Source organism: Vipera berus (assembly GCF_964194415.1).
Source record: "Vipera berus genome assembly, chromosome: 6".
NCBI classification, from domain to species: domain Eukaryota; kingdom Metazoa; phylum Chordata; class Lepidosauria; order Squamata; family Viperidae; genus Vipera; species Vipera berus.
Genome location: NC_138208.1, coordinates 91,080,695 through 91,106,016, shown reverse-complemented (window position 1 = coordinate 91,106,016; position 25,322 = coordinate 91,080,695). Strand labels below are relative to the sequence as shown.

The 25,322-nt window shown below is 52.0% G+C and overlaps 2 protein-coding genes across 3 annotated transcripts in view; one reads left to right on the top strand and one right to left on the bottom strand.

The window, feature by feature from the left end:
- Nucleotides 1–6,385, top strand: part of LOC308670181 (snaclec A15) — a 53,448-nt gene extending 47,063 nt beyond the window's left edge. The window contains exons 2-6 of one of the 2 annotated variants that reach the window (XM_081331479.1): nucleotides 163–248; nucleotides 2,067–2,164; nucleotides 3,477–3,626; nucleotides 5,098–5,194; nucleotides 6,139–6,385. In XM_081331479.1, the coding sequence (XP_081187605.1) occupies nucleotides 191–248; nucleotides 2,067–2,164; nucleotides 3,477–3,626; nucleotides 5,098–5,194; nucleotides 6,139–6,212 (477 nt within the window). In that variant the 5' untranslated portion in view covers nucleotides 163–190 and the 3' untranslated portion in view covers nucleotides 6,213–6,385. The remainder of the gene's footprint in view (nucleotides 1–162; nucleotides 249–2,066; nucleotides 2,165–3,476; nucleotides 3,627–5,097; nucleotides 5,195–6,138) is intronic. The other variant, XM_081331480.1, reaches the window with a different exon arrangement.
- Nucleotides 6,386–13,405: 7,020 nt separating this feature from the next.
- On the bottom strand, nucleotides 13,406–18,972 carry LOC308670188 (snaclec B2). The gene is made up of 6 exons (XM_081331498.1): nucleotides 18,840–18,972; nucleotides 18,280–18,365; nucleotides 17,266–17,363; nucleotides 15,695–15,832; nucleotides 14,533–14,617; nucleotides 13,406–13,649 (listed from the first exon to the last, which is right to left on the bottom strand). Exons 2-6 carry the CDS (start codon nucleotides 18,335–18,337, stop codon nucleotides 13,582–13,584), a joined length of 447 nt encoding a protein of 148 aa, XP_081187624.1. The 5' UTR covers nucleotides 18,338–18,365; nucleotides 18,840–18,972; the 3' UTR covers nucleotides 13,406–13,581.
- Between the last annotated feature and the right edge of the window lie 6,350 nt (nucleotides 18,973–25,322).

Sequence of the window (25,322 nt, the reverse complement as noted above, 5' to 3'; positions counted from 1 at the left end):
ATCCCCTGTGACCCCCACCCCCAAGGATGCTGCCTGAAGAAGGAGGGAGAAACGGGGTCCAGCTGGGCAGGGGAAAAAGTGCAAAGCAAAGTGTGGGACTCCCAGCTTGGCCTCCGGTTGGACTTCACCCCATTTCACCCCCTTGCCTCTCTCCCCCCCCAGTTCTCTCTGCAGGGAAGGAAGGAAGACCATGGGGCGATTCATCTTCATTACCTTCGGCTTGCTGGTCATGTTCCTCTCCCTGAGTGGTGAGTTCGAGCAGCGTCTCTCGTGTCCGGAGAGGCCAAAGCTCTCACATCTCCAACCCCTTCCTGATTTGAAACCCCCCCCCCCGAATCCTCTCCCCAAAGTTTCTTTTATTCCGGTTTGGCTCATTCTGCCCTTCGGATCCCAGCTTCTCTCTCCGCCCCAAGACTCAGGACTGCGAGCAACGATGCAAAACCAAAGCGAAATTAGCACCCCTGAAATGCAGAATGAATTAATTAAGAATGAAGTTCAACCCTTGGGGAAAAAGCTTGCATTGATGAATTAAAAGTAGAGTGCCCCTCCCCCACCTCTTGCTAGGGATTTCTCTCCATGGGGGCCACACAAGGGGTCAGAAGACCCTTCCCCATCTGCTGAAGAGCTGAGCCCCTGCTGGGGGCGTCTTCAGAGGGGCCCTTCTTGGGAAGGGGGGGAGCAGGGGGGCAGACCCACTGGAAATCTGCCACTGAACCCCTGTAGTTGTTTGGGGGAACCCAGGAGGCGAGAGGAGATCCCTTAGGACGGACCCACCGGATCCCCCTTCCTTTGCACTGGTCAACAGCCTGGCTGCTTCCTTCCACAGCAATTGCAAATTCGGGAGGCTTTCAAGGGTGGCCCCACATCAAGGACATTGCAGTAGTCTGGATAGGTGGCAAACATAGTGGGGATATTTCTTGCTAAGTCTAAATGGCTCAGGAGACTTCATGGTTTTTATTTTATTTTTTTATTTTTTCCTGTGTATCCTGTCATCATAATCATTATTATTATTATTATTATTATTATTATTATTATTATTATTATTATTATTATTATTATTATTATTATTATTATTATTATTATTATCAATAATTCAAGGCAATGAACATACTTGATATTCTTCTGTTTTCCCACAACAACAACCCTGTGAGGTGGATTAAGCTGAGAGTGATTGAGACAAAGTCACCCTGCTTTCCTGACGAAAGTGGGACTATTATTATTATTATTATTATTATTATTATTATTATTATTATTATTATTATTATTATTATTATTATTATTATTATTATTATTAATTTTATTTATATACCGCCCTTCTCCTGAACTCCCTGTCTCCTTGTGATTGGGCCAGAGTCACCCAGCTGACTTCCAGGGTTAAAGCGGGACTAGAACTCCTGGTCTCCCACTTTCTAGCCAGGTGCTCTAACCACTAGTCCAAACTGGCTTAGTTGGGACTTGAGGCCCAGGCAGGGCTGCAATCTATTCGTGAAAGAACCCAATTTCCGACTTTGCATCGTTCACTGCTACTGCTAAGCTTGTAAGCTGCCCTGAGTCTTCGGAGAAGGGCGGGATATAAATGGAATTTAAAAAAAAAGCAACCAACATGGACAGAGTCACAGCAGACATGCAGCTTCCAGGGAATGAACCAAGGCTAGCTCTAACCGAGGTTTGAACAATCTGCAAAGGAAGCTGTAAGTCAGTTGCAATTTATTGTCATCAAAGATCTTTTCAACACAGCAGGTTAAGAGTGGTCCGCAGACCCAGTTCTCCCCCTCCTCCTCCCTCCCTCTTCCTCCTCCCCTCCTGCTCCCCCTCCCCACTCTGCAGGTTAAGAATGTTCCACAGACCCAGCTGTCTCCTCCCCCCTTCACTCCCTCCCCTCCCCCCCTCCTCACCCATCCTCCTCCCCTTCCTGCACTCCCTCACCCTCCTCCTCCTTCTCCCCATCCTCCTCCCCCCTCCTTTCACCCTCCTGTCCCTCACCCTCTTCCCCCTCCCTTCCTCCTCCTCCTCTTCCCCTCCCCCTCCCCCTCTCTTCTTATTGGGCGTCCTGTCTTTCCATGCAGGAACTGGAGCTGATTTTGATTGTCCCTCTGGTTGGTCTGCCTATGATCAGCATTGCTACAAGGCCTTCGATGAACCGAAAAGGTCGGGCGATGCAGAGGTCAGCCATGCTTGTGTGCCTGTGGATCTCCCAGCCCAGTCAGGGGAGACGTCCAGGGAGAGCCTTGCAAAGCCCCCAGGTCCCCTCTGGCTACGAGGAGATGGAGGGAGACTCGGCTGGGGGTTTAAAAAGGGAGCAAAGCCCTTTTGGGGACCTCTGAGACACAGATATCCCGAGGACTCTTCCTCTGAGCCCTTTTGAGCTTCCCTTCTCCACCCTTTGAGCCAGCAGGAAACGGTGCCAGGATCGTGTTTCCTTCCCCCCTCCCCCCGGATAACGGACCCTCCACTGTTTCCAGGCATAAGGTGGGCGGAGGGCAGCAGCCTCATCTGGGGCCGATGAAGGCCAGGATTTGTTGCTTTCCTGGCTTGTTTTCCTCCCTTCCTGCCGTACATCTTCCCCAATGCCTTTCCTTATTTCGCCTTTTCTTAAATTTGTTTTTATCCCACTTTGCTTATTTTTTACAAATAACCTCAAGGTGGCCAGCACACACAATCGGCCTTTGTCCTTCTGTTTTCCCCAGAACAACAACCCTGTGAGGTGGACTGGTCTGAGAGGGAGTGACTGGCTCAAAGACACTAGAACTCCCGCCTCCTGGCTGCTAGCCTGGGGCCTCCGCCACTAGGCCAGCTGGCTCTCGGCTTCCTTTCGGGGGAGGAGAAAGCAGGTTTTGGCAGACGCCATCGGAGGGATCAGAGACCTGTCAAAACCCATTTTAGGCTGGAGAAGTGAGAGGCGTTGGTCGGGATCAGGGAGGGGTCTAGTCCAGTTAGGCAGCCTCCCCCTTCCTGGACAGCCCCTTGTCCGGAATGAGGTAGGGGGTGGAGAAGAAGACCTCCAAGGCCCCTTCCCTCTCTGTGAGGCTGTTATTCCGCAGAGGTGAGGCCTGAGTGTGCCTGGAGGTCTCGGATGCTCTGAAAAGCCGGGCAGTAGCTGGCTGGGAGGTCTCCCCAAATCTGGAAGGCTGAGCTGCGTTTGCCCCCGGAGGAGGAGGAGGAGGAGGAGGAGGAGGAGGAGGACAGGGAGCAGGTGGAGAGCGGGGTCTGCAGAGCCCCCTGCCCCAAAGGCTGGTCCCGGGTTCGGTCCAGGGCCTCTGTTGAGGGTCCTGAAGCCAAAAGAGGCTTTGCCCAAAAACTGCCTCTTCAGGGAGGGCAACTGCGGGTCTCAGGGAGATCCTGAGGGTGGCTAGGATCAGCCAGTCAGAGCCCTGCTCTGTTCTCAGAGGCAGAAACACAGACACACAGACACACATAACACACCATATAGACACAAACATCTGCTGCTCAGCTCAACAAGTGTCTTTCTCTCCCAGAAATTCTGCACGGAGCAGGCGAACGGTGGGCATCTCGTCTCAATCGAAAGCGTGGAAGAAGCAGAATTTGTGGCCAAGCTGATCTCTGAGAATATAAAGACATCCGCAGACTATGTCTGGATCGGACTGTGGAATCAACGCAAAGCAGAGGTAGTCCTCAATTTACAACCACAACTGAGTCCACAATTTCTGTTGCTAAGTGAAACATTTGTACAGAGAGTTTTGCTCCATTTTGTGACTTTTCTGGCCACAGTTGGTAAGTGAATCACTGTGGTGAAGTTAGTAACACGGTTATTACAAGTAAATCTGGCTCCCCCTTTGGCTTTGCTTGTCAGAAGGTCGCAAAATGGGATCATGTCATCCTGGGGCCACTGCGACCGTCATAAATATGAGTCAGCTGCCAAGCGTTGGAATTTCGATCCTCTGAGCAAAGGGACGCCGCAGTGTGAAAAATGGTCGTAGGTCCCTTTTTCTTCAGTGACGTTGTAACTTTGAATGGTCATTAAATGAACTGATGTAAGTCGAGGATGGATTGCAGGTCCTCCCTAATGCTAATCCGTATAGATTCCCCTTTGCTGTTTCTAAAGGTTTGTGGTTGTGTTTTGGGAGAATCTTCCCATAGGAGGCCGAGGTCTCTCTCTCCAACGTTCTTGCCTTGGACAACGGCCGAGAAAGCCAAGGCAGAAATCCTTGAACTGCCATCCTCCTCTCCCCCCCCCCTTCACCAAATCCTTCCCTCCTCCTGGGGGACCCAGCGCTGTCCTGAAGGGCCACATCCTGCCCTGGCCCCCATCTCGGCCTCCAGGCCTTCCTCCCTCTTGAGGGCGCCTTGGATGGCCCCCAAACCTGGGGGAGACTCCGCTGGGCCTTCCACTCAGGGGCTTTAGAGGCCTGGCCTGGGGGGGACTGTTCTTTCCTCTCCCCCCTTTATTTAACACAGAAATTCCTCGTTTCTGTCACCGGCAGGATTTCGTCCCCTGCTCTGTTGCATTTTCAGCTCTAGAAAAAAGCTCGATCATCTGCAAAGGAGGGGAGTTTCCCCGGAGTTGAAATCAGCTCCTGGTGACTTTGTGAATAAAAATATGAATTTCCGGCAACAAGAGCGAAGTAGCTCATCCGAATACGCGACTGAAGATATCCAGGATGCTTTGCTCTTCCCGAGAGTCCCACGTAGCCCTGGGTTCTAGTTCTGCTTCCCCCATGCAGGGACTGATGGGCTTTGAGGCGCTTTCTCTTCCGGAGACCAATGAGTGTCGTTCAGAGCGGTCACCACGTTGGGCATCGGGCAAAGTGGCCTCAAGCTGAGCTGGTGACTCCTCGGACACCTCCGGGCCGTTTCCTCCTCGTTTCCCTCTGGATCTCCTGACTTTCCCCTCCCCAAGCGGTCACCAAGTGTGACCCTGCTTAGCTGCTCCGGGTCAAGTGAGGTTCATGGAGTGAGAGAGAGAGAGAGAGAGGGAAGGAGAGAGAGAGAGAGAGAGAAAGAGAGAGAGACAGAGGGAAGGAAAGAGAGAGAGAGAGGGACAGAGAGAGGGAGAGAGGGGGGGATACACATCTGCTATGCCATTTTAAACCTACCAACTTTTCTGTCTGTGTAGCCATGGCTTGTTTCTCATTCCAGTACTGCATTTCAAAGTGGACTGATGGCTCCAGCGTCATTTATAAGAACGTGATTGAACGATTTATAAAAAACTGTTTTGGGCTGGAAAAACAGACGAGTAAGTCAGTGTGGTGGTGCACGTTGTGTTACGTCAAGGAGGGTGGGCTTCCCTTCATGAGGACCCAAGGGATCCTTCTCTCAACCCCTTGGCCACTGGTGACCTTCCTTGACCTCCTGGATCTCTCAGCTGCCTCAGTTCCACACTCTGTACAGACAAGGGAACACAACACAACCATGGGACAAACCCTTAAAAATGAGACTGGAGCTCTATATGAAAATTATTACGGGGCCATCAGCCCATCATTCAACTAACAAGCTCCGTCTTAACCTTCTTCCGAAAGGCCATCATTGTCTCAGGGCATCTGGCTTTTTCTCCCTGGTTTGCTTGCTCAGATATAGATCAATCTTGCAACACCCCATTGCGGTGAGAAGAACCTCGGCCACATTTTGTGTGTGTGTGTGTGGGTGGGTGGGTGTAGAAGAGAAATATTAACACATGCCTGGTCGAATTATAAACCAACCAAAAGAGCATCTTAAAAGCCGACTTGGTCTCTGGTTAAGGCACCCGGCTAGAAACCAAGAGACGGGGAGTTCTAGTCCCTCCTTAGGCGCTAAAGCCGACTGGGTGACTTTGGACCAGCCTCTCCCTCTCAGCCCAACCTACCTCACAGGATTGTTGTTGTGGGGAAAAGAGGAAGAGGAAGGGGGGTTGGATATGTTGGCTGCCTTAGGTTAGTTGTAGAGTAAAAAGGTGGGATACATATAAATAAATACAAATTAAATTTAAAAAGAGACAAAAGAAATGAAAGAAACATGATGGCTAGGTAAGCTATCTGGGTTAGAACAACCTGTTGAACCCCCAGCCTGTTTTAGCAGAGGAGAGTCTCCACCTGTGGTATCTTCATGTCCTCCTGCAACTGAGGGAGGAGCCTCTGAAAAGATCTTCTGGGTCTCTCAGGGAATCTCTGCAAAAAGTGATCAAAATTTCCCTTTTTTATCCAGACTATCGCACGTGGTTCAATCTTAGATGTGGAGATGATTATCCTTTTGTCTGCAAGTTCCCGCCACGGTGTTAAGATCCAGCTGTGCGAAGTCTGGAGAATCAAGGAAGACCCGCACCCCCCACCCCCACCTCACCTGACACTATCTCTGCTCTACCCCCTTCGCTCAATGGATCCTCTCTGTAGCCGGGATCTGGTTTTGCTGCTCCTGATGGGCCTGGAGGTCCAATAAATTCTGCCTAGCACGACTGGCCTTGTTTCTTTGGGGCACCCAGGAGACAGTTGAGTCCCGAAGCTCAAGACCCCCCAGCTCCCTTCGTGGCAGGGCTCGGCCTTAAGGGGGGAGGGCGACTCTTAGGTGGGACCACCCACTCAGGCGCAGATGCTTTCCTCCCATCCCCCTCCTTGGATCCGAAGGGGGTGGAACCTGCTGGGCCTCAGCACCCCTTCCCTGCCCCCAGAGCCGATTGGCACCCCCGTGCCCCCCCGGGCAAGATGGCGGCATCCCTCTAAACAAGGCAGGGGGGTGGGAGGGGGGGCTGGGTCCAGGAAGCACTTTCTGGTTGTTGAGCTTTCCAACTAGCAGCTGAAGCCCCTATTCTGGGAATTTGGGGATCCCTCTCAGGCGCCCTGAGTTCGTGGAGAAACGGCTTCTCTATTTACTCCATGGAGTTGAATTGCGCTTCAGGATGGGCCCCTCAGGAGGGATTTCCTGGCAAACCTTCTCCCCGGAAAAGGAAGTCCAGGAATTCCGGGTGCAGCTACCAAGATTCAGGCACTGGGAAACGGGGATCTTAAGACCTGGGAGAGTTCTTGCCTGGCTGTCTGGGATCGGTTGGTCCCTGCTGGAGCCAGGAAGTGGACAGGGGCGGGGAGGCTCTCGGGGCCCCCACCTGCCAGTCAGATCAGGGGCCCCCATCCCCCAGTCAGGAACCCGTTTGGAACTGGGCCGCAGAAGTGGGCAAAGACGTCCGGGAAGCTGCATTTGTGAAAGTGGCACGCCTGCACCTGTGAAACCATCCCCTCTGCCCACCCACATCCGACACCACTGGTCTGCCAAGCCGGAAAGGTTGGGGACCCCTGAGTTAGACCCCCTGCCCTTATTTACAAATTACCCTTTACAGCTGATAGTTCCTCGGGGTTATTTTTTATTGTATTTTTATTTTTATTACATTTATATCCCGCCCTTCTCCGAAGACTCAGGGCAGCTTACAAGCTTAGCAGTATCTCTAGACTAGAGTAACTTATCATGTCAGCAAACTCTGGTTAGGACTGGTTTTCAGCGTAGGAGAGAGCTTCCTCAATCCAGTTCTCAAGCTTCAGCCTGGCTCCGGAGATTAAAATTCACAGAATGTATTTGCTTCACAGGCTAGCATGTCTTCCTACAGGTCAGTAAAAAGAATGAGCTCTTCCCCACATATGCAACACAAATCCCTCCTCTCATTTTCCCCACAACAACAACCCTGTGAGGTAGGTTGGGCTGAGGGAGAATGTCTAGCCCAAAGTCACCTGGCTGGCTTTTCATGCACAAGGTGATACTAGAACTCCCCATTGCCTGCTGATTGGCCCAAGGTCTCCTTTCCTGGCTAAGGCAAGACTAGGACTCCTCGTCTCCTAGTTTCTAGCCTGGTTTCCACATCCAGACCCAACTGAAGGGGCGCCTGTGCTGCGTCTCTCTCCCCCTTTGCCTGGTGATTGGACCAAAGTCACCTAGCTGGCTTTCCTGGCTAAGGCGGGACTAGAACTCCCGGTCCTCTAGGGAGTTGGGCGGTGAGCCGGGACACACGGTTGCGCTTGATTGGTTGGAGAATGCTGGCAATCTGGACTCTGCCTGAGGCAATCTGTGCTGTTATTTGTTGCCCTGGGTGTGCTGGGGGCGGTTCCATGTTTTCCCGCCTTTTTTCTTTTGCCCTGTAGGCCCTGACATTTACCTCAGGATGCTTCTGTTCGCCTGACTATCGTGTCTGCTGTATATATAAATGCAGAATATATTTACTTATGTACAACTACAAGTTTGTGTCAGCGCCTCTGACTTCATTTGGACAGCTGCTGTGATGTTCCCTGATAGGTTATGGTCCCAGAAGCGCCCGTGCTACTATTGCTACTACTACTAGTAGTAGTTAACTTTTCTGAGGGAAAGGTTTCCTTGTGAACCTGAGGGAGGTTGAGGCCTGTAAAGACAATGAGCGGGAGGAGGATCTCCTGTGCCTCGCCTTAAGGAGTCCAATTATCTCTCGTGAGCCCTAAAAATGGGGGTGTCTCTGTGGAGGGAGGATTTGGGGACAGCTGTAAGCCTTCCTCCAGCCGGTCTCAGTGAGGAGCAGGAAAAGCGAAAGGAGAAAGCCCTAAAAGGGCTGATCATCTGTGGGACCCCCGCAAGAGGTCCCTTTGATGGGGGGTGGGAGAGAAAAGAAGATCTGGCACAGGGGATGGATTTCTGCTGGGTTCCTTGAATTCTTGGCAAAAATAATAAAGGTGGGATGCAAATACTGAAATGAAAACCGTGAAGCTCCCTGAGCCATTCGGACTTGGTAACAATGATACCCCCCCTTTGCGACTGGCTGATTGTCTGTGGGACAGCGGCAAGAGGTCCCTTCAGGTGGGGTGGGGAGAGAGAGAGAGAGAGAGAGTGGAGCGACGTAATGCAGGGGGCCTCACCTGTCCGGGGCCCACAGGTGGGAGAGCCGCACTCACCTGTCCCTCGGCCTGCACAAGTAGCAAGTCTGCTTAGAGGCATTGATCAGCAAGGAAAAGGGGGGGGGGTTATTTTGGGCTGGGTGGCAAAGGGAGAGAGAAATGGCTTTGCTTAAGAAGGGAAATTGTGGTCCGGCCACCAGGAAGGAGCCTGTTTGCACAAAACAGCGTTAATCTGACTGTGGATTTACATCAGATATGTCAAACACAAGGGCCGGGGGCTGGATCCGGCCCAGGAAGTGGTTTTATGTGGCCCGCGAAGCCATCCTGGAAACAGTGAGGGAACGGCCCCCGCTGCCTTGGCCCCGGCCCAGGCCGGCCGGGAGCCAATGTACAACTGCGTGGTGGTCGTCTATGCTGAAATACATTCAGTCTTAACTCCACAAGGCCGTCTGGAAACAGCGAGGGACCGGCCTGTGCTGTGTCGGCACTGCCCGCTGGGCGCACGCTGGGGAGGTATCACCCTTTGTGAGGAATGAAGAAAGGCACCATCGCCTGGAAGTTGCCAGCACATGGCCCTGCCTACTTCAGGAAGGCCAGGGGCTGGGCAGCGTTGCGCTTCTATTCAGATTCGTGCCACCCGGCTCCGCCTTTCGAGACTGTGAGGAGAGTGCCCTGCTGCCTGCCAAAACTGGGCAGGCTAGGGGCTGGGCAGCATCGCGCTTCTCTTTTGATTTCCACTGCCTGGCTCAGCCTCTTGGCGCTGTGAGAGAGTGCCCTGCTGCTTGCCGAAACTGGGCAGGCTGGGGCTGGGCGGCATCATGCTTCTCTTCGGATTTCTGCTGCGTGGCTCAGCCTCTAGGCATTGTGAGGAGAGCGCCCCGCTGCCTGCCAAAACCGGGGAGGCTGGGGGCTGGGCAGCATTGCGCAGGTAACGTCGACTCTCACGCTGCTCGTGGCATCCCCTCCCCCAGAGCCCACCAAGTCGGATACGTGAAGTAGGTCAGGGCCATGTGCTGGCCACTTCCAGGCGATGGTGCATTTCTTCATTGCTCACGAAGGACGACACTTCCCCAGCTGTGTTTCTTGCCTGTTTTTCTCCCTCCCTCATCTCTGATATTTTCCCACCACAGGAAGGAAGGAAGGAAGGAAGGAAGGAAGGAAGGAAGGAAGGAAGGAAGGAAGGAAGGAAGGAAGGAAGGAAGGAGAGGGAGGGTCTGAGGGAAGTCCTGCCCTTTCACCATCCCCTTGCCCCCTCCTCCTGGCCCATCCTGGGGGGTCCCCCATCCTATTGCTAAGGAAGCTTTGGATACAAAGCTGGGTCTCCTCACTTTGCCCTCGTACCCATCATGAGCAACCTGGCTAAGGAGAGCAAGCACAGCAGCTGGGCGCCCCCTTGGGGAAGTGGGGCCGGGCTTAGTGCCGCGGGTGCTTGAGGGCCGGGCTGGGCATTTGACCCCCGTGCCACTGTCCATCCCCCCCCCCACATAGCCTGAGAGGAACAGTGAGGCTCCTCCAGTGGACCATGCCTTGGCACTTGCCCCGGTCCCATCTTCTGCCAGAGACCCTCAGATCTGTCCCACTCCTGCCCAGGCCCCCATTGGCACCCTTGCCCCGAACCATGTAGAGCTGGCCATGCCCACCCAGTAGGCCACACCCACTCCAGCCACGCCTACCCAGTAGGCCACGCCCACCCTAGCCACACACACACACACACACACCCCGAGGGCAACCGCAGTGCTGATGGGGCCTCAATGAAATAGAGTTTGACACCTCTGATTTACATGCTGCCAAGAGAGATCTCACACAGAGGCTCCTGAAAGTTGAAATGTTCCTTGAGGTCATCCAGTCCAGCCCCTGCCCCAGATACGTGGCTGATTAGACCCCACCCTTCTAGGGTACCCAGACAAGGGCATCCCCCCTCACATCCTCTGGGTCTTGGGCTGCTGTTGACAGGCTGACTTTCTCTTTTTCTGAGCGAGATTTCTCTAACTTCCCTTCAGCACCTGCAGGAACGAACAGCTCCCACCATCCTCCCAATGGAGGGCACAGCTGCGTTCCCACAAGACGCCAGAAGGCACAGAGGTGGAAGGGGGGGGCTGGGTCCAGGAGGCGCTTTCTGGCTGGAAGGGACCTTGGAGGTCATCTAGTCCAACCCCCTGCTCAGGCAGGAAATTCTACACTATTTCAGACAAATGGCTGTCCAGTCTCTAATTAAGTGTGCTGCAGCTGCCAAAAAAGCCAACACAGGGCTAGGCTGCATCAACATAGGGATAGAATGAAGATCATGTGAAGGGTTAATACCACTTTACAAGGCCTTGGTAAGGCCACACTTGGAATACGGCATCTAGTTTTGGTCACCACGATGTAAAAAAGATGTTGAGACTCTGGAAAGAGTGCAGAGAAGAGCAACAAAGATGATCAGGGGACTGGAGACTAAAACATATAAGGAAAGGCTGCTGGAATTGGGTATGTCTAGTTTAATGAAGAGAAAGACCAGGAGTGACATGATGGCAGCCTTCCAATATCCCAGGGGCTGCCCCAAAGAAGAGGCAGTCAAGCTATTCTCCAAAGCACCTGAAAGCAGGACAAGAAGCAACGGATGGAAACTCATCAAGGAGAGAAGGAACTTGGAACTAAGGAGAAACTTCCTGACAGTTAGAACAATTAACCAGTGGAACAACCTGCCTCCAGAAGTGGTGAATGCTCCAACACTGGAGGTTTTTAAGAAGAGACTGGACAGTCGTTTGTCTGAAATGGTATAGGGTTTCCTGACAGAACAATTAACCAATGGAACAACTTAACTGGTTGCAGTATTTCAGGTGTGTCCTTACTAGGGCTTTACAAAACGGTACTGCTGGCTCATGGTCAAGCAACCGTCCACTAGGACTCCAAGGTCCCTCACAGTGGCTGTTTTTGAGCCAGGTCTCACCTCACCTGTACTTATATCTTTGATTTTTCCAGCCTAAATATCGTGAATCCCCCCCCCTCTTCTAGACTTCCCCAGCTGCAGCCAGATGGACCCCCCCAATCCTGGCTTTCTCTCCATGACACACTAAGCCAGAGAATAACTAGCCAAGAATTATGGATTGTGTTAAAAACAAGGTGGGATATTTCTGAGAGCTGATCAAGCGGTTGTCTGAATCTAGCTGAGGTTTGGCTGCTGTGAGGGGCTCGGCCTGGTCTCTTCCGGGGCTGAACTCTCCTTCCAAGCCTTCCTAGAAGCAGCTGATTTTGCTAATTTCTGTCTTCCCTTTTTGAAGCGTCCAATGCAGACACAACAGCCCAACCATCATCCCTGAAGCCCCCCCTGTGAGACCCCCAATACGGAGAGCCCACGCCTTCAGGGGGAGAGTCTTCTTATCTTATCCCCAGGAGGTTTATTATTATATATTCTAATTATTTATAGACTTGGTCGGCCGCCCATCTTACTTCAGGGCAGCTCTGGGCAGCTAACAATCACAACAAGGATATAAATACAATAGTACACACAACAAAATAAAGGGGGCCAATTAAAGGTTGGGGAGGGTGGGAGAAGGATGGGGGGGAGGTGGCACCTGTTGTTAATTGATGAGAACCCCCCCATTGTGATGCTCCCCCATTGGAGACACAAGGCAGAGCCATGTCTTTACAACCTTGTAGAAGGAGAGGAGGGTTGGGGCCGACCTCATTCCTGGGGGGGGAAGATGTTCCGCAGGGAGGGGCAACAGCAGAGAAGGCCCTTCTGGACCCCCCAGCTGGGATTCCCCACCCCTCTTGCCGGAGGTCCTCAGCAATTGAGCCCGGTGCTCTTTCTCCCCCAGAACCGGGCCTGAATCCTGGCTGGGGGGTCTCCGTCACCCGGGACCCTTTTCCACAACCATCCCTGGAACGGGGAGCTTGGCAACTGGATGAAAGTTGCCCAGGCAGGCAGGATGCAGGGGTGGCTTTTTTAAGGAGGGGGCCAGCCAGGGATTCCTGAAAAGGACAAGGAGGGAACTGGCAGCTGGGGGCCCTGAGACCCTCCCGGCCCCTGCCCACTTCCGGGCTCCAGCAGGGACCAACCGATCCCAGACAGCCAGGCAAGAACTCTCCCAGGTCTTAAGATCCCCATTTCCCAGTGCCTGAATCTTGGTAGCTGCACCCGGAATTCCTGGACTTCCTTTTCCGGGGAGAAGGTTTGCCAGGAAATCCCTCCTGAGGGGCCCATCCTGAAGCCCAATTCAACTCCACGGAGTAAATAAAGAATCTGTTTCTCCACGATCTCGGGGTGCCTGAGAGGGATCCCCAAATTCCCAGAGTAGGGGCTTTAGCTGCTAGTTGGAAAACTCAACAACCGGAAAGCACCTCCTGGAGCCAGCCCCCCCTCCCACCCCCCTGCCTTTTTTAGTGGGATGCCGCCATCTTGCCAAGGGGGGGCATGGGGGTGCCAATCGGCTCTGGGGGCAGGGAAGGGGTGCTGAGGCCCAGCAGGTTCCACCCCCTTCGGATCCAGGGAGGGGGACGGGAGGAAAGCATCTGCGCCTGAGTGGGTGGTCCCACCTAAGAGTCGCCCTCCCCCCTTAAGGCCGAGCCCTGCCACGAAGGGGGCTGGGGGGTCTTGAGCTTTGGGCCTCGACCGTCTCCTGGGTGCCCCAAAGAAACAAGGCCAGTCGTGCTAGGCAGAATTTATTGGACCTCCAGGCCCATCAGGAGCAGCAAAACCAGATCCCGGCTACAGAGAGGATCCATTGAGCGAAGGGGGCAGAGCAGAGATGGAGGCAGGTGGGGGTTGGGGGGGGGGTGGGGGGCTTCTTTGCTTCTCCAGACTTCACACTGCTGGATCTTCAGGCTATGCCGAGGACTTGCAGACGAAATGTCCCAACATTCTGCAGGGTCTACTCCTCCATCCTTTTTTAGCTGTGTAGCAAAAGGGAAATTTTGATCACTTTTTGCAGAGATTCCCTGAGAGACACAGAAGATCTTCTCAGAGGCTCCTCCCTCACTTGCAGGAGGACATGAAGATACCACAGGTGGAGACTCTCCTCTGCTAAAACAGGCTGGGGGTTCAACAGGTTGTTCTAACCCAGATAGCTTACCTAGCCATCACGTTTCTTTCATTTCTTTTGTCTCTTTTTAAAGTTAATTTGTATTTATTTCTATGTATCCCACCTCTTTACTTTACGACTAACCCAAGGCAGCCAACATATCCAACCCCGCTTCCTCCTCATCTTTTCCCCACAACAACAACCCTGTGAGGTGGGTTCAGCTGAGAGGGAGAGGCTGGTCCAAAATCACCCAGTCAGTTTTAGCGCCTAAGGTGGGACTAGAACTCCCCGTCTCCTGTTTCTAGTATTTTAAGCTGCTCCTTTGGCTGGTGTATAATTCGACCAGGCATGTGTTAATATTTCTCTGCTACACACACACACACACACACAAAATGTGGCCGAGGTTCTTTTCACCGCAATGGGGTATTGCAAGATTGATCTAAATCTGAGCAAGCAAACCAGGGAGGAATAGCGAGATGCCCTGAGACAATGATGGCCTTTCGGAAGAAGGTTAAGATGGAGCTTGTTAGTTTAATGATGGGCTGATGGCTCCAATCCCTTTTTAAGGGTTTGTCCCATGGTTGTGTTGTGTTCCCTTGTCTGTACAGAGTGTGGGACTGAGGCAGCTCAGAGATCCAGGAAGTCAAGGAAGGTCACCAGTGGCCAAGGGGTTGCGAGAAGGATCCCTTGGGTCCTCGTGGAGTGAAGCCCACCCTCCTTGAGGTAACACAATGTGCACCACCACACTGACTTACTTGATGAGAAATAGACACAATAAGATTTTTCAGCCCAGGCTTTGTATTCGAGCTTGGCACCATTGCTCCATCCCCAGTTGCATTGCTGGAAAGACAAGGAAAGACCCTGAGCCGACTCAGAGCAAATTTATCCTCTTTCTCTCTCTCTCTCCTTCCCTCTCTCTCTCTCCTCTCTCTCTCCATGAACCTCACTTGACCCAGAGCAGCTAAGCAGGGTCACACTTGGTGACCGCTTGGGGAGGGGACAGTCAGGAGATCCAGAGGGAAATGAGGAGGAAACGGCCCGGAGGTGTCCGAGGAGTCACCAGCTCAGCTTGAGGCCACTTTGCCAGATGCCCAACGTGGTGACCGCTCCGAACGACACTCATTGGTCTCCGGAAGAGAAACCGCCTCAAAGCCCATCAGTCCCTGCATGGGGGAAGCAGAATTAGAACCCAGGGCTACGGGGGACTCTCGGGAAGAGAAAAGCATCCTGGATATCTTCAGTCACGTATTCGGATGAGCTACTTCGCTCTTGTTGCCAGAAATTCATATTTCTATTCACAAAGTCACCAGGAGCTGATTTCAACTCTGGGGAAACTCCCCTCCTTTGCAGATGATCGAGCTTTTTTCTAGAGCTGAAAATGCAACAGAGCAGGGGATGAAATCCTGCCGGTGACAGAAACGAGGAATTTCTGCGTTAAATAAAGTGGGGGGAGGAAAGAACAGCCCCCCCCCAGGCCAGGCCTCTAAAGCCCCTGAGTGGAAGGCCCAGCGGAGTCTCCCCCAGGTTTGGGGGCCATCCAAGGCGCCCTCAAGAGGGAGGAAGGCCTGGAGGCCGAGATGGGGGCCAGGGCAGGATGCGGCCCTTCAGGAGAGCGCTGGGTCCCCCAGGAGGAGGGAAGGACTTGGTGAGGGGGGGGGGAGAGAGAGAGAGACAGGATGGCAGTTCAAGGATTTCTGCTTTTGTTTTCTCAGCCGTTGTCCAAGGCAAGAACGTTGGAGAGAGAGACCTCGGCCTCCCACCAGAGGATCCCTCAAAATGAATGAATGAATGAATGAATGAATGAATGGAATGAGTGAATGAACGAACGAACAAACAAACAAACAAACAAACAAACAAATAAATACCTCAGAAAATGTAAAGTTGAATCGATAAAGATTAGTATTAGGGGGGACCTACATTCCAGACTTTGCTCAGTCCCATCCAGACAATTTCGGATTCCAAAGTTTGGAAGGCCAGCTTGACCACAAAATCCGCTTCTTCACTGCTGTGGAAGGAGACCAGATGCCCTCCTTTCACCTGCTCCGTGCAGAATTTCTGAGAGAGACCAACAAGAGAGAAAGACACTTGTTCAGCTGAGAAGCAGATGTGTGTCTATATGGTGTGTTGTATGTGTGTGTGTGTGTGTGTGTGTGTGTGTGTGTGTGTGTGTTTGTGTGTGTTTCTGCCTCTGAGAACAGAGCAGGGCTGTGACTGCCTGATCCTGGCCACCCTCCCCATCTCCCTGAGACCCGCAGTTGCCCTCCCTGAAGAGGCAGTTTTTGAGCAAAGCCTCTTTCGGCCACAGGACCCTCAACAGAGGCCCTGGACTGAACCCAGAACCAGCCTTTGGGGCAGGGGGCTCTGCAGAACCCGCTCTCCACCTGCTCCTCCTCCTCCTCCTCCTCCTCCTCCTCCTCCTCCTCCTCCTCCTCCTCCTCCTCCTCCTCCTCCTCCTCCTCCTCGTTTCCGAGAGGAAGGAGCGGAAAAAAGAGTTTGCAGAATCTTGGAGGGGGCCAAACGCAGCTCAGCCTTCCAGATTTGGGGAGACCTCCCAGCCAGCTACTGCCCGGCTTTTCAGAGCATCCGAGACCTCCAGGCACACTCGGGCCTCACCTCTGCGGAATAACAGCCTCACAGAGAGGGAAGGGGCCTTGGAGGTCTTCTAGTCCACCCCCTACGTCATTCCGGACAAGGGGCTGTCCAGGAAGGGGGAGGCTGCCTAACTGGACTAGACCCCTCCCTGATCCCCCCCAATGCCTCTCACTTCTCCAGCCTGAAATGGGTTTTGACAGGTCTCTGATCCCTCCGTTGGCGTCTGCCAAAACCTGCTTTCTCCTCCCCCGAAAGGAAGCCGAGAGCCAGCTGGCCTAGTGGGGGAGGCACCAGGCTCACAGCCAGGAGGCAGGAGTCTTTGGGCCAGTCCCTCCCTCTCAGACCAGTCCCCCTCACAGGGTTGTTGTTCTGGGAAAACAGAAGGACAAAGGACAATTGTGTGTGCTAGCCACCTTGAGTTATTTGTAAAAAATAACCAAAGTGGAATAAAAACAAATTTAAGAAAAGGCCAAATAAGGAAAGGCATTGGGGGAGATGTAGGGCAGGAGGGGAGAAAAAACAAGCCAGTAAAGCAGCAAATCCTGGCCCTTCATCATCCCCAGATGAGGCTGCTGCCCTCCGCCCACCTTATGCCTGGAAATAGTGGAGGGTCCGTTATCCGGGGGGAGGGGGGAAGCAAACACGATCCTGGCACCGTTTCCTGCTGGCTCAAAGGGTGGAGAAGGGAAGCTCAAAAGGGCTCAGAGGAAGAGTCCTCGGGATATCTGCATCACAGACCTCCCCAAAATCGGGGGCTTTCCTCCCTTTTCGAACCCCCAGCCGAGTCTCCCTCCATCTCCTAGTAGCCAGAGGGGACCTGGGGGCTTTGTAAGGCTCTCCCTGGACGTCTCCCCTGCCTGGGCTGGGAGATCCACAGGCACACAAGCATGGCTGACCTCTGCATCCGCCCAGCTTTTCGGTTCATCGAAGGCCTTGTAGCAATGCTGATCATAGGCGGACCAACCAGAGGCACAATTCAAAGCAGCTCCAGTTCCTGTGTAGGAAGACAGGACACTCAATGAGAAGAGTGGAGGGGGAGGGGTGAGGAGGAGGAGGAGGAGGAGACAGCTGGGTCTGCAGAACACGGCTAACCTGCTGTGTTGCAAACATCTTTGATGACAGTAAATTGCAACTGACTTGCAGACCTTTGCACACCTGCCTGGGCCTCAAGTCCCGACTAAGACAATTTTGCCTAGTGGTTAGAGCACCTGGCTAGGAAGCGAGAGACCATGAGTTCTAGTCCCACTTTAGCCCTGGAAGTCAGCTGGGTGACTCTGGCCCAATCACAAGGAGACGGGGAGTTCTAGTCCCGCCTTAGTCACGAAAGCAGGGTGACTTAGTGTATCCGCTTAATCCACCTCACAAGGTTGTTGTTGCAAAATAGAAGGAAGAAAGAATATCAGGTATATTCAGTGCCTTGAATTATTGTAGTAATAAGAATAAAGGTGGGATACAAAAGAATAAATCAATAAAAACCGTGAAGCCTCCTGAGGCATTCAGGCTTAGCAAGAATTATCCCCAGCAGGGGCTCAGCTCTTCAGCAAATGGGGAAGGGTCCTCTGACCCCCTGTGTGGCCCCCATGGAGAGAAATCCCTAGCAAGAGGTGGGGGAGGGGCACTCTACTTTTAATTCATCAATGCAAGCATTTTCCCCAAGGGTTTAACTTCATTCTTAATTAGTTCATTCTGCATTTCAGGGGTGCTAATTTCGCTTTGGTTTCGCATCATTGCTCGCAGTCCTGAGTCTTGGGGTGGAGAGAGATGGTGGGATCCGAAGGGCAGAATGAGCCAAACCGGAATAAAAGCAACTTTGGGGAGAGGATTCGGGGGGGGGGGGTTCAAATCAGGAAGGGGTTGGAGATGCGAGAGCTTTGGCCTCTCCGGACACGAGAGACCCTGCTCGAACTCACCACTCAGGGAGAGGAACACGACCAGCAAGCCGAAGCTGACGGAGATGAATCGCCCCATGGTCTTCCTTCCTTCCCTGCAGAGAGAACTGGGGGGGGAAGAGAGGAAAGGAGGTGAAATGGGGTGAGGTCCAACCTTCAGGCCAAGCTGGGAGTCCCACACTTTGCTTTGCACTTTTTCAGTTGCCCAGCTGGACCCCGTTTCTCCCTCCTTCTTCAGGCAGAAGCCTTGGGGGGGGGGTCACAGTGGATCCTCCATTGCTACATATAGGACAGAAGGGCCCCCCAAAAAGGCTCTCCTGTGCCCCTCTTTCTCTTCCCCAGAGATCCCCCTGGTAGATCCCTTTGTCCTTGCCTCCCATGGATCCCCTGCTGGAACCTGGACATTGCCTGCAGCCCCCTGAAAGAGGCCACTTCAGGTATGGGGGGGGGAGAGAGAGAGAAAGAAAGAGAGAGAGAGAGAGAGAGAGAGAGAGAGAGAGAGAGAGAGAGAGAGAGGCTGTAGGGATCTTATGCAGGAGCCTCACCTGTCAGGTGCCCACAGGTGGGAGAGCCGCACTCACCTGTTCTTCAACCTCCACAGGTAGCAATTCTGCTCAGAGGCAACTCCAGGCTTTCCTCCTGGGAGGGGAACGGAGGCATTTATAGGCAAGGAAAGGGGGGGGATTTCTGTGGGGGGTAGGTTGGGGGAAAGGCTCTGCGTGAGAACCGATTTTTGTGTCTAGGGATCAGGAAGTAGCTTGTTTGCACAAAAGAAGTTGATGGATTTAGTCTCTGCCGGGATGGATGTCATGGAGGGAATCTTGCAGTCTGAACTGTTCCCTGAGGTCATCCAGTCCAGCCCCTGCTCAGTGCAGCAATCCAAAGGAAAGCACCCCGGATACGTGGCTGATTAACCCCCATCCCTTGAGGGTATCCAGACAAGGGGATCCCCCCACACCTCCTCTGGGTCTTGGGGCTGCTGTTGACAGGCTGACTTTCCTGTTTTCTGAGCGAGATTTTTCTGACTTTCCTAGAGAACCTGCAGGAATGAACCCATCCCTGAGCTGGGTGTTTCGTTGCAGACGTTTCCTGACCCAACTAGAGAACATCATCAGTGCTAGAAAAGAATCAGTTTCTGGAGGGGAGGAGGGGGAGGAGGAGGAGAGGACAGTGGAGGACTGATGGGCTAGTTTGGAAAAATCTCTTCCTGGATTTTGCCCCTGGATGTCATGGCTTGAACATATTTGACCTGGGGAGGGCCGGGGGGAAAAGCCCACTTGCCCACATCAAAGACCCAGAGCCAAGGGGGGGGGACACTTTCCACCCTCAACCTGCAACCACGTATGTGTAACCTCCTTCCCCAAATGAGCAGAATCAGCCATTCAACACTGGTTGCTCTGCACTACAGCTCCCATGTTCCTTGGCCAGGAGGCCCTTTCACTTGGCTTCTTGGGAGGGGGGAGGTGGCTGTTCTAGGGAAACGCAGCCATGGGGTTGACCCCCTGGGTGTTTGGGGGGAGGAGGGAGCAAGCTGTGCCTCTGGGAACCAGGCTCAGCGGTCCACAGGTGCTTCCTCAGCCTTGGCCCTTTAGGCGGCCTGGACTTCACCTCCCAGAATCCCCCAGTCTCGGCCTTGTCCCAGTCCAGGCAGCAGCCCTGAACTGAAGGGACCCCCGGCTTCTGCCCGGGGCCAGGAGGTGGGGGGGGGAGGGAGCCTTGAAAGGGGTTTGGCAAGACTCACAAAGGAGCAATTCTTGCCTCGGCACCAGGAAGGGAGCTGCTGTTGCTCCCAAAACAAGGATGAGCAAAGTTGGATTCCTCACAAGCCGGATTCGGGTTTGGCCACGTCCTTCCTTCCTCCTTCCCTAACTCCCTTTCTTTGTATAAGTATTTTATTAGAATTTTTTTAACATAACATAAATCATTCAGTAATTTGTAAAACAGATTGTTGTCTGGGTAACATTTATAAGACAGTGCTTAACAATTAATTTCTGCGATCTATATTCCATATGTTAATTTCATTTGATTTCCCCTTCCCCCAAAGTATCTTTCTTTGCAAAACATTAGATTAAGACAATTCTCATTGTTTTAATTTGTCATTTTAGTTGCCTTATCATAAATCCTGTTACCGTGTTTATTTCAGCTTTTTTCTCCCCCCAAATTCTAAATATTCTTACCAGTAACAATCTTTTCAACACTTAACTATATTTACATTGGTGGGTTTCCTTCTGTTTCTTTCCATATAAACCTTCTCGTGCTTTTATATTTGTTAATCAATAAGTAAAAAAGTAAAAAGAGACAAGAAAAGAGAGGGACAAAAAAGAAGAAGAAAAAAAGAAAAAGAAGAAAGAAAACGGAAACAAGAAAAAGAGACAGGTGCACGGAGATACAAAAAATAACATATAACTTAAAATACGTATCCCTCCTAATTTAATATATATTTATTCCCTCACTTTCTTATTCTTTTTGACCATAGCTAAGAATGTATTTAATCTGTTTAAACTTTAAGCATTCCATTCAATAGTTCTAATCCTCTAATCCTTTAACTCTCATTCAAAACACATTTTTTATGCTTTTCTTATCGTCACATTTAAATAGCTAAAACATTTGCTTTTGTTTAAATCATTTCAACTTTTTTCAGAAGGAAAAAAAAACATATTATATTAGTTAAGGGGGGAAAAAATCAACCCTCTAAGAGTAGTATATTTCAAAGTTTTTCCATTTCTTTAGCCATATTTATTTATTTATTTATTTATTTTATTACATTTATATACCGCCCTTTCCCGAAGGACTCAGGGCGGTTTACAGGGCAATTAAAAACCAAAAATACAAAAGTTAAGAACCAAGTTTAAAAAAGATTAAATTTATCCCTGTATAATAAAACCCCAATTAAAATAAATTAATCCTCAGCCTGGGCCAGAGAGCTCGAAGAGCCAGGTCTTCAGGCCCCGGCGGAATGACCAGAGGTCGGGGGCAGTCCTCAACTCCACTGGCAGCTGGTTCCAAAGGGCAGGCGCCCCCACTGAGAAGGCCCTACCCCTGGGTGTTACCCGCCGGCAATCTTTAACCGGCGGCACCCTGAGAAGACCCTCCCTGTGGGAGCACACTGGACGAAGGGAACTTGATGCCGGCAGCAGGTGTTCCCTCAGATATCCTGGACCCAAGCCATTTAGGGCTTTATAGGTCATCACCAGCACCTTGAATCTCACCCGGAGGGCAACCGGGAGCCAATGCAGCTCGCGGAGTAGAGGTGTTACATGGGAGTATCGGGAAACCCCCATCACAACTTGCGTGGCCGCATTCTGCACCAGCTGAAGCCTCCGAGTGGTCCTCAAGGGCAGCCCCATGTAGAGAGCGTTGCAGTAGTCTAAACGGGAGGTCACGAGTGCATGAGTGACTGTGCATAGGGCATCTCGGTCTAGATAGGGTCGCAACTGGCGCACCAGGCGAACCTGGGCAAAAGCCCCCCTGGTCACGGCTCCTATATGGTCTTCAAAATTGAGTCGTGAATCCAGGAGGACGCCCAAGTTGCGAGCCCTATCAACAGGGGGTAACACCTCACCCCCCATTGTTAGAGGTGAAATAGTCTGGTTGACCCGAGATGCCGATATGCACAGCCACTCAGTCTTGGTGGGATTGAGACGAAGCCTGTTTCTCCCCATCCAGACCTGGACCGCCTCCAGGCAACGGGACATCACGGCGAGGGCATCGCTGGGTTGGTTCGGGGTGGAAAGAAAAAGTTGGGTATCATCAGCGTACTGATGATACCCCACCCCGAAACCACTAATGATCTCACCCAGCGGCTTCATATAGATGTTGAACAGGAGGGGCGAGAGAACCGACCCCTGAGGAACTCCACAAATGAGAGGCCTCGGGGTCGATCTCTGCCCTCCCGTCAACACTGACTGCGAACGGCCCAGGAGATAGGAGGAGAACCACCGTAAAACGGTGCCTCCCACTCCCAACCCCCTGAGCCGCCGCAGTAGGATACCATGGTCGATGGTATCAAAAGCCGCTGAGAGATCTAATAAGACCAGGACAGAGGAACAACCCCTGTCCCGAGCCCTCCAGAGATCATTCACCAGCGCGACCAATGCCGTCTACATGCTGTATCCGGGCCTGAAACCCGATTGGTACAGGTCCAGATAATCAGTTTCCTCCAGGAACAGAGGAAGCTGATGCGCCACCACACTCTCAACAACCTTCGCCAAAAAGCGAAGGTTGGAGACTGGACGATAGTTATTTAAAACAGCCGGGTCCAGGGCAGGCTTCTTGAGGAGGGGTCTCACCACCGCCTCCTTCAAGGCGGCAGTGAAGACACCCTCCTTCAAAGAAGCAGTTATTACTGCCTGGAATCAGCCTCGTGTCTTCTCCCGGGCCGCATAAACTAGCCAGGAGGGGCACGGATCCAACGAACAGGTGGTGGTGCTCAGCCTCCCCATGATCCTGTCCACTTTATCAGGGGAAACAGGATCGAACTCAGTCCAGATAACATGCTCAAGACCGTCCGATTCCTCCACGTCAGACTCTGCCCAGTATTCAAACAAATGTTTCTTTTTAAAGCATTCTTTCTCATAAGCTCCATCTTTTTTCTGAATTTTCATTTTAGTCTTTTTTCTCTGGCCATTGCCTTTCTTAATCAATATGTTTTGCTGCATCATTTGTTTCCCTGTAAGGAATTTTTTCTCATTCTTTTCCTTATCTGCAAAGTTGCTTAGACATGTTGAAATATTTCCCATTTGGATTAAATCATATTTTTTTATTTTATATGGTTCCATCTTCAAATCTCTATCCTCAGAATTATATTTAGTCATCTCTACTGTATTTTCCTGAGAAATTTCTTGGAGTAAAATTAGGTTAAAAATAAGTTGATTCATGGTCTCAAGGTTGTTTTGCATTTCCTTGCAGTTCACAGTCATTGTCCTTTGAAATTTTTGCTGCTTATCATATGTTTCCTTTTATAAAGTAATCATTTTATACGGTTCCATCTTTAAGTTTCTATCCTCAGAATTTTGTTCAGTCTTCTCTACTGTATTTTCCTGGGAAATTTCTTGGAGTGAAATTAAATTGGAAATAAGTTTATTTATTTATTTATTTATTTTATTATATTTATATACCGCCCTTCTCCCGAAGGACTCAGGGTGGTGAACAGGGCACATATAAAAAATACAAAATACAAAAATTAAAAAAGAATTAAATAGTAGCCCAGCTAAAACAATCAATAACAATATAAAAATCCCCATTAAAACCCCAACATATCCCCCATCAGGCCAGGCCAGCTTGTTCAAATAGATGGGTCTTCAGACCGCGTCGGAAGGAGCGAAGGTCAGGTGCCATCCGGAGCTCGACCGGCAGCTGATTCCATAAAGCCGGAGCACCCACAGAGAAGGCCCTCCCCCTGGGGGCCACCAGCCGACATTCTCTGACCGGAGGCACCCTGAGGAGGCCCTCTCTGTGGGAACGCACAGGGCGGAGGGAAGTTGACGCCGGCAGCAGGTGGTCCCCAAGGTACTCCGGACCCATGCCATGTAGGGCCTTAAAGACCATTACCAGAACCTTGAATCTCACCCGGAAGACAACTGGTAACCAATGCAGCTCACGGAGCAAAGGTGTAACATGGGAGTACCGGGAGACTCCCAAGACAACTCTCGCGGCTGCATTCTGTACCAGCTGGAGCCTCCGAGTGGTCTTCAAGGGAAGCCCCATGTAGAGAGCATTGCAGTAATCCAGACGAGAGGTCACGAGCGCATGAGTGACCGTACACAGGGCATCCCGGTCTAGATAGGGCCGCAACTGGTGCACCAGGCGAACCTGGGCGAAAGCCCCCCTAGTCACAGCTATTATATGATCTTCCAGAGTAAGCCGTGAATCTAGGAGGACTCCCAAGTTGCGAGCCCTATCTACGGGGGGTAAAAGCTCACCCCCCCATAGAGAGAGGTGGAATATTCTGAATATCCTGGGATGCCGGAATGCACAGCCACTCAGTCTTGTCAGGGTTGAGCTGAAGTCTGTTCCTCCCCATCCAGACCCGAACCGCCTCCAGGCAATGGGACATCACGTCGAGGGCATCACTGGGGTGGTTTGGGGTAGAAATGAAAAGCTGGGTATCATCAGCGTACTTGAAGTTCTTTTAAATGGTTTCATCTATCGGAACCGTGACACCTGCTTGGCCTGGGACCCCGACAGGGCCCTGCTGACCCGGGAGAGGAGCCCCCTCCCCAGGATGCCCAGCATGGTGGTTTGTAGCCTGTCTCTTCCACTTCTCTCATTTTAGTTCTTTTCTGGAATTTTAAAAAGAGTTTTCTTATATTGTAAGGGGCCCAGAGAGACAGTATCAGTGAGATGGGTGGCATAGAAAAGGAAGAATAAAGAAAGGGAGTTAGGGAAGGAGGAAGGAAGGATGTGGCCAAACCCGAATCCAGCTTGTAAGGAATCCAACTTTGCTCAGTGTTGTTTTGGGAACAACAGCAGCTCTTCCTGGTGCCGAGGCAAGAATTGCTCCTTTGTGAGTCTTGCCAAACCCCTTTCAAGGCTCCCTTCCCCCCCCCACCTCCTGGCCCTGGGCAGAAGCCGGGGGTCCCTTCAGTTCAGGGCTGCTGCCTGGACTGGGACAAGGCCGAGACTGGGGGATTCTGGGAGGTGAAGTCCAGGCCGCCTAAAGGGCCAAGGCTGAGGAAGCACCTGTGGACCCCTGAGCCTGGTTCCCAGAGGCCCAGCTTGCTCCCTCCCCCCAAACACCCAGGGGATCAACCCCGTGGCTGGGTTTCCCTTGAGCAGCCACCTCCCCCCATCCCAAGAAGCCAAGTGAAAGGGCCTCCTGGCCAAGGAACATGGGAGCTGTAGTGCAGAGCAACCAGTGTTGAATGGCTGATTCTGCTCATTTGGGGAAGGAGGTTACACATACCTGGTTGCAGATTGAGGGTGGAAAGTGTCCCCCCCCTTGGCTCTGGGTCTTTGATGTGGGCAAGTGGGCTTTTCCCCCCGGCCCTCCCCAGGTCAAATATGTTCAAGCCATGACATCCAAGGGCAAAATCCAGGAAGAGATTTTTCCAAACTAGCCCATC

Coding starts and splice junctions, on each gene's coding strand:
- LOC308670188 (XM_081331498.1), bottom strand. CDS start 18,337: ATGGGGCGATTCATCTCCGTCAGCTTCGGCTTGCTGGTCGTGTTCCTC. Junction 15,833..17,265: donor AAAGCTGGGCGGATGCAGAG/GTCAGCCATGCT, acceptor GGTCTCTCTCAG/AAATTCTGCACGGAGCAGGT. Junction 14,618..15,694: donor GACTGAGCAAAGTCTGGAAT/GTAGGTCCCCCC, acceptor TTGTCTTTCCAG/CAATGCAACTGGGGATGGAG.